Source organism: Cryptomeria japonica, chromosome 11 (assembly GCF_030272615.1).
Source record: "Cryptomeria japonica chromosome 11, Sugi_1.0, whole genome shotgun sequence".
NCBI classification, from domain to species: Eukaryota; Viridiplantae; Streptophyta; class Pinopsida; order Cupressales; family Cupressaceae; genus Cryptomeria; species Cryptomeria japonica.
In genome coordinates, this window is record NC_081415.1 from 285268289 (window position 1) to 285277215 (window position 8927).

Consider the following 8927-nt stretch of genomic DNA (forward strand, 5'->3'; position numbering starts at 1 on the left):
TGAAATGATATTTGAATTGAAGGAAATTAATCTGAAATGCACAAAACCATTTCTTTACAGAAGATATAGAGGTCTTTTGTATTAGAATGGATCATTATGTTTGAATGGTATTTTTATGCCCTAAACAAAAAATACGCTCGAACTCTTTCATTGGGAAGCATACACTGCAAATAGCTTCATTGTTTGCTTGCAACGTGAGCTGGAATTTCTTGGGCTAGCGGCGCTACTGCATAACCCACTCGTGGAAGCTTAGGAAGGAATCATGGGTGCTGGAATTTCTGCAAAGAAAGCCACATCGATTCATACCTTTTGCTGCTTAAACCAGGTCATGTACCCCTAGTGAATGTAAATTGTAGAGAAAGCTTGGCTAGTAAAAGAAGAATGTAATGCGCAGTTTTCCTTCAAAATTTGAGAATCTTAAAAAGTAAGTGAATTTACTAGGAGAAGAGTGAAATACGATTTAATTTCTCCAGTACTCAGCTGATAAAAGAAAGAATGATTTCGGCAGTCTTCTAAGAACAGAATAATATGAGTTCATATTCTTTTTCAATAAACATTAGTTTTGTGTTATTAAGGAAACATAGTAATATTATCAAAAAGAATTGTGATGCTCTTGTGCTTGGCTTTCACTGCCCTTCAATGAACCACATTGTGGTATTATGAAATGAGATTAAACCTTGATCTTCAAGAAAATTAAGGGATAAGTTGAGCCTTGAAACTGAGCCATTGATATTATTCTGAATTTTAAAGAAACCTATAACTAGTAGATTCTGGAGAAATTTAATTCAAGCTTGAAAACAATGCTGTCAATGAGGGTTTTAATCTCAGGTAACTATACAGCCGAAACCAGTTGCAATGGCCAGAAAATGGTAACTTAAGTAAATAGTAAAGGGAACTACGGGAATTGTGAAACATCAACTACTGTTTTGGACTTATAATCTGAAAAGAATTGACTTAGATAATTGAGTATTAGTGTATTCATCATACCTTCAAAACAAAGAATTCGTTCTTGTTCTCTTGAGAGGGCAGTTTGCAGCTCAAGGGTTCAGGAATGAACTCTACATTTCTTCAGTCCAAGAAAATGTCAATAAAAGAATTACGCCACTACCGTAAATGTCACCTCGAGATCCTTTTTGACCAGTATGAGGTACTTGAGTTTAAATATGTTTGTCAGTCAGTGAGCCTTGTAGAGTCAGTGTGCAGTTAGCATAAGGTCTAACATGACAACTTGGAATCCTTCAAGGGTTTAGTCAAGCTGAGTAAGGGTAATGAACATTGACTTCATACATCAATGTGATTGCAATTACATTAAAACCTTTGGCCAAGTTGATGCTACTTACTGAGAGCGTCAATCAATTCGTTAATCCAGATATACAACCCCGTCAAAGGTCATACTAGTTAGGGGTAGCCTATAGTGTGTGACCGACTAGGGATTGTGTAGGGTTAAACACCAGTCTCAGATGGCATGAATCCAACTTCTCGTTACCTCCCTGCAAAGGGTCGGGCCTTTTCAATTGGAAACGGCAGAGGGGACTAGTAAGTCCGTGGTTGGGCAGAAAAGCACCCTAATGATACTTTCCCTCTCACAATCTTTGAGAAAGCTAATTAAAGATCCGAATGTATTTCAAAGAAAATTGTAATCTCTAACCTCTCTTCTTCCTTTATTGTTTTAGTAAATTGTAGACGTTACATATATGCACTGGTTTATTTCTATCTAGTCTAAATCTTTGTTTTTAAAAAAAAAATTATTATGCTTTCAGTTAACTGTTTCATTCTTTATAGATGTTAGTTGATGCAAATTTTATTTCCATTTCCTTTAAAAAGTTATTATTTAAGTTGCATAGCGAATGCATGTCACATGGGGGTTACTAATGACAAATTCTATGATGCATGTAAGCACATGATTATAGAGTTACATAGTAGACATGATTTTTGATCAACTCTCTTGCACACGTTATACTTATGATGCATCATAACTTCATAAGGCATCCTTTAATGGAGATAATAAAGTCAAAATGGAGCACCCAAGTTGGTGAGTTAGTTATGATGGGTTATGACAACATAGGAGAATCTTCTAAGATTAGCATGTTGACTCATCATGAGAGTTGGGCAATGGAATTCCTTATGGGAAATTGGACACCATTTTTGGGATTAGTATTCCCCCATGATTTATGGTTTACCATTTGTGGTTTCCAAATTTGTATCTTCTATATATCGGTGCCTAGGTTGGAGATCTAGCATAATTTGATTTTGCAAGGGGTTATGTTGCCAGAAATTTTCCAGACTTGTTTTGGTTGTTCTTTCATGAAGGCTTGAGCCTTTACTATATTATAACTAGATTGGTATTGTGAATATATTGGTTCAATATTTGGAGGCTACATTGTTTTACCAAGATAAACATTGTGTCCTTGTTATTTAATTTTTGTATGTATTTTTCCTTTGAAACTAATAAATCATATTCCACATACATTTCTCTCCTCATTGATTAGTGTAAAAAGTATTTCCACTGTCATCTTTCTTTCAATAGCTTCAGTTTACCTAAAGAAGTAATAAATGGCCATCAATATGAACTTGTGGCTTGTGCTTGATTGTGGGTTATTACTCCTATGAAATCCAATCCCCATTGAACAAAAAGCTGATCTGCATAGATAGATTTTAGGAAAAGTGAGGCTTTCTTCCTTCTTTTCAGTATAGAATTGGCAAATTTGGCAAGTCCTTGCCCATTTGAGCCTTCAAAAACATTTGGGTGCAATAATATCCAGTCATCATGATCTTGGTTAATATGGTTTGAGATGAATAATATCCAACTAAAAGACTTTGGTGGAACTTTCTACCAGAGTTCCCAGACTCGCCGCGAGTCAAGCGAGTTCGCCAAGTTGGCGAGTCGAGCCAAGCTCAGCGATTTTTGCTGACTCGGGGCTCGGACTCGGCAGGTTTTGGGCATCATGATCTTGGTTAATATGGTTTGAGATGAATAATATCCAACTAAAAGACTTTGGTGGAACTTTCTACCAGAGTTCCCAGACTCGCCGCGAGTCAAGCGAGTTCGCCAAGTTGGCGAGTCGAGCCAAGCTCGGCGATTTTTGCTGACTCGGGGCTCGGACTCGGCAGGTTTTGGGCAAAACTTGCCGAGTCTGAGCCCCAGGACTCGGCCGCGGCAATGGTTAACTTCAATTTTAAAAAACAAAAAAAAGAAAAGCTTTTTCACTTTTTTTTTTTTTACTTTCTCTTTCATATAACCCTAAAAGGTCTTCTAATTGTTAGTTGTGAGAAGAAGAGAGGAAAAGTGAGAGAGAGGAAGGAAAACAAGAGGCCATAGGTTTGCAACCAGTAGGGAAGAAGAGCATCAAGGAGACCACAAATCACATTGGGGAGGCCATAGGCTTGCATTGAGAGCATCAAGGAGTCCAAAGCAAGACTTCTCAACTCATTTGAAAGAGGTAAGTGTTAAACTTTGTAGATTATGCTGGTTTTTTTAGGTATGTTAATGGATTTTTTTCATTTGTTTGTTAATTTTTTTTAGTTTAACAGTTAACTTTCCAAATCTTGAATGTTCTTATTTTTTTAGCTTAATTTCAATGAGAGAAGTAGAATAATAGCAAAGTGCAAACCCTACATTTTTTTAGAAAAAATTTGTAAACATGTATTTACAATTTTTTTTTTTTAAATTAGGGTTTGCTGATTTTTTCTATTAGTTTATAACTTTATTAAATTTTCTTATTGCAGCAGCCTTCACGTTTAAAAAACATTCATTTTTCACAATGCCTAAAAAGGATGAGGCTTGGAAATATACTGAAGACTTCATTGGCAGACAAAAAAATCAAACAAAATGTTTATTTTGTAAAGAAATTAATTTTGGTGGCATCAATAGATTTAAATACCATATCGCCGGCATACCTGGCCATGATATTGTGGCATGCAAATTACAAACTCCTGAGGCAAAACGTTTCTGTTATGTCCAATTAGAAACACATGAACAAGAAAAGTTAACTAAGAAGAGGCAATTGGAAGAGTTAAGTGCTATTGGCTCGCATGCACCCGCATCCGCATCTGCATCCGCATCCACATCCGTAGGCTGTGTTGGAGAGGGTTCTTCCATGCCTCCCTTTCGTCCTAGTGCTTCTGCTAGTGCTAGTGCTTCTACTTCTACTCCTCCTAGTGGCACTATTACCTTTGGCCCTAGAGTTCGGAAATCCACGTTGGATAGTTATTTTGTGCCACATAGTACTCCTAGGGCACAACCCTCGCTTGAGAGCATGGGTTGGAACAAAGAGGTTCATGATGCTGCAAGAAAACAAATTTGTAAGTTTTGGTACTTTTGCAACATTCCATTTATTGCAGCCAGGTAATTCTTTTTGATTTGATTGCTTTAAGTTTAAAAGTAAATTTATAGTTTGAAGTTGAACTCTACTTTGTCTAATCATAATCTATTTGTGACAGATCTCCTTATTGGCAAGGCATGGTAGATTCCATAACCATTTGTGGTGCGGGGTTTAAAGCCCCTACTGATGCTGAGTTAAGTGGCCCCCTCTTGTTACAAATGGTTGAGGATATGAAAGTTGAGCTAGAGGACCACCGATAGTCTTGGAGCCAAAAGGGTTGCACCATCATGACAGATGGTTGGACGGATAGAAGGAATAGAACACTCCTAAATTTTCTTGTTTCCTGCGGAGGTGATTGATCATGACATTCTAATTTGTACTTCCCTAAATGCATTGAATAAATTAAATTTTGATTTGTTGAAAGTTTGAAACTCTATTTTCAGGATCCACCATGTTCTTGAAGTCTATTGATGCTTCCTCATATGTGAAAAATGCCACATACTTATGTGAGGCTATTGAGGAAGTCATATAAGAGGTGGGGGAAGAAAATGTGGTGCAGGTGGTGACAGATAATGCAGCAAGTTATGTTGCTGCAGGTAAATTTTGAACTTTTCAAGTCTTGATGGAGAGGCATCGATGATTATTTAAAATTTTCTTAACACATCAAAATTTCTAATTAACTTATAATTGCTGCAGGTAAACTTTTGATGGAGAGGCACCCGAAAAATTTTTGGTCTCCTTGTGCAGCCCATTGCCTTGACCTCATGTTGGAGGATATTGGTAAGCTTGAATGGGTGAAATCAATAGTTGAAAGGGCCAAAAATATCAGCAATTTTATCTACAATCATGCATTGGTCCTTAGCATTATGAGGCAATACACGGGGCAAAAGGAGTTGGCTCGTCCTGGTATCACGAGGTTTGCCTCAAACTTCCTCACACTGAAATCCTTGATAAAATCAAAGGCAACTTTGAGGCATATGTTTGTTGGTGAGGAGTGGACTTCCTCATCCTATGCTACGACCACTGCAGGGATAGATGTGGTAAATTGCATTTTTTATGAGCCAGGTTTTCAGATCCCCTGTGGAGAAACCGTGCAGGTAAATTTATTACAATTTAACATTTAGTATCTACTATCTAGTATCTACTATTTAGTAATTTAATTTTAATTTATTAACAATTTAACTTTGCAATTTTTCTTTTTCTTTTTATTTAATTTGTGACTTAATTGTTTTTGTTTAACATTATGTATAGGTCACTGAGCCCCTCGTAGTTCTCCTACGAGTTGTTGATGGGGAGAAGCCCTCTATGGGCTATATATATGAGGGTATGGATAGGGCCAAGGATGCCATTAGGTCCATATATGCAGGAGATGAGGATAAGTATGGCCCCATTTGGGAGATTATTGATAGGAGATGGCAGAACCAGCTTCACAGGCCCATCCATGCAGCAGCCTATTACCTCAATCCTGCATTTCAATTCCGTGATGACTTCAAGGCGGATGAGGAGGTTCTTAGTGGCCTGTATATGGTGGTTCAGAAGTTGTGTACTGATGGCACAGCCTCAAGTACAACTCTCCAGCTAGATAAATATAATAATCGAGAAGGGGCAATCTTTGCAAGTAGCATGTGCATAGAGGCACGAACACAATTGCAGCTAGGTAGAAATATATGTAAACTTAAGATTTTTAAGTTTATGGCTTATGCATTTTAATTTTTGATTTTATAATCTAGCCTTAAAGTTGGAAATGAGTTTGATTTTTTTTTCTTTTTCGTTATTTCAGATAGATGGTGGCAAATGTTTGGGCCCTCAACCCCAAACCTTAAAAAAATTGCCATCCATATTTTGAGTCAGCCATGCAGTGCTTCTGGATGTGAGCGCAATTGGTCCATGTTCGAGCACATCCACTCGAAGAAGCGTAATAGATTGTCTGTGGAGAGGTTGAATGATCTTGTTTTTGTTCATTACAACCTCCGTCTTAGGACCAGACAGATTTTGGACACTGACTCCTCTCTGATCACTTTAGCGGAGATCGATCCAGAGTCTAAGTGGATCACTGAGTCTACCGATCCCATCTTCACTGAGGAGGACCATGAGTGGGTTGACCAGGCAGACAGAGAGGTTGAGGCTGTGGCTATGGCAGAGGAGGAGGATAGAGCACGATTCGGCACAGGCACCTCATAGGCGGAGACTATGGCTTCTCAGTCATCCAGGACCTACCTTAGACGCATTTGTAGGAGGCAGACAGACTACTCTGAGGCTGAGGATGAGCTAGAGCCTGAGCCATAGACTTGTTTTTGTTTACAGTTATATATATGTTTGGGAACATTTGATGTCATGGTTTTTATATACATTTGACAACATTTATAACTCTATATATCTATGTTTTCTATTTCCTTCAGCTACAATTTACATTTCTACGCATGTGATGGATGTATGTTTATGTATGTGATCAAATTAGCTTCTATTTGATGATGTTATAGTGTCTTTAAGCTTTATTCAATAATGGGTGCATGAAACAAGTTTTAAATCGTTAAAAATCTCTAAATTTCAAGGGTTTTTTATTTTGCCGAGTCATAGCCGAGTCACAAGTCGAGTCCGAGCCGAGTCCGAGCCGAGTCCAAGTCTGGGAACTTTGCTTTCTACACATCTTAGCAATACAACATCAAAATTCCTTATGAAAAGGACACCATCAATTATCGAAAATAATCTATATTTATTGCAGTAAAAAAATCTTTTAATCCAAAAAATGATTCTTAACAGTCTCAGTTATTCGTATAGTGCTAACTATTGATTACGAAAATGTTGCAGTAAAATAATCTTTTAATCCAAAAAGTGATTCTTCTAAAAACCCAGCTTTATCTTTTCTACTTGGAAATTTTCGAAAAACTTGTACATTGTATTAGAGAATATGAATATCTTCTCCCAAACTCAATCCTCGCTATCATTCTTAATTTAGTTGTCCCAAATGAAGTTTGGTCACTGTCAAGTTCAACCATATTCCAGCTCAATCTGCCACACCTTAATGGGATATGAAACAAAAGGATTAGGTCGGTTACGATTTTAGAGTGATTTTGGCATAACAGACACAAAGGATATGCAGCTTGATTGAAAGAAGTATGCAGTTTGGAAGTTCAGAAAAAGCTTGAAGCCTATGCTGAGGATACAAAAACAATAGTTACCCTGGTAATTGAGACCCTTATATGGAAATCTACAAGGTGAATTATATAAGGCCTGACATGATTTACATGTTCTAACATCAATTGAGCATGGTTGGGCCGTACGTACACTGTTAATACTGTTAAATAGAAAAATCTTCCTTGAGAGGCGCCTCAAAATTATATTCCAATCAGTTGGGTTGGAAACTCAGTAAACTAAAAATCAGTTTAATCTTTTTCTTAGCAACCCATTTGGCCCAATGGGTACGCTTCAGTGCTTAACAATAATTGAAACGAGTGCAGAGCAAATATAAACTAGTCTAAAACATTAACTGTGTAGAATCCAAACTTACTATAGCTTGAGAAGAGACGTCTTCATCCTGAGCAATAGAAGGTGAAGTCATGGCCTTTGATCTCAATGATGTCTTTTTTACGGCGCAGAGTGGCTGAATCTTCCGAAGAACTGAACAAGATGGGAGATTATAATGGAAATCCCGTGGAATTACCACATTCATCATCTCAATTCGTTAGAGACCATTGGTTTACTCTGCAATAGTAATTAGCTTGAGCAAAGAGTAGCTGCGGTGCACCAGGGAAATGAACAACCATGTCATTCGTAGATGACACGTTGCACCCTATGCTCCACAGATAATCCTCGCTATGGATTTGAACGCAAGTTTATTCTCATTAAAAATTCTCCTTAATATTAATAATTAGGTGAAAATTTTGTAAACCGTAAGGTTTACAAATTTGTAGTTCTCTTTGAGGAGGCTGTCTTCTTATTGTTTGTTACCAATTAATTTTTAACTAGAAATTATATTTGAACTAATTATTTGGGTGTTATATTCATCAATTCTTTTTATTTTAGGATTGGTGTTCCTCTTTTTCTCTTGTTTTAGAATGAGTTCTTTTCTCAAGACTTACGAATAAGAACAATAATAAATAATAATAATAACCAATACCACGAGATAAAACGAAAGAAAAATCCTTTCAATGCAATATATGATTTCAGGAGCTAACACAAGCTCATAGACTTTGGCAACCCTTTTGACAAATTAAATAACAAAGATGCAATAAATAGCAGCATAACGACTTCAAGTATATTGAAGCTCCAAACTTATAAAAGAGAGAAAATTTGCAGCTCGAAGACTTCATACCTTCTCTAATTAAAACGTTGATTACTATCTCTAAATCTAGTATTACAGCTCAAAGACTATAAAATCAAATTTAAAACCACTTTAAACTTAATAAGAACAACACAATACCTCAACCAAAGTTCAAGGTTATGTAATCACAATGACATAAGAACACTGTAATTTCGTAAGAAAATGCTCCAACACAAAGATTGAATGCACAATTGCTCCTTTCTATTCACTTGAAATTGATTTGCAAAATAAAATCAAAGTCTTAAATTGCTACACAAACTGGTAGAGTTTTGTTGCTATGTATA

The 8927-nt window shown here is 36.7% G+C and overlaps 1 protein-coding gene across 1 annotated transcript in view; it reads right to left on the reverse strand.

Moving 5' to 3' along the window:
• Positions 1 to 8141, reverse strand: part of LOC131050515 (uncharacterized) — an 85766-nt gene extending 77625 nt beyond the window's left edge. The window contains exon 1 of the mRNA XM_057984714.2: positions 7831 to 8141. Coding sequence (XP_057840697.2) covers positions 7831 to 7995 — 165 coding nt within the window. The 5' untranslated portion in view covers positions 7996 to 8141. The remainder of the gene's footprint in view (positions 1 to 7830) is intronic.
• Between the last annotated feature and the right edge of the window lie 786 nt (positions 8142 to 8927).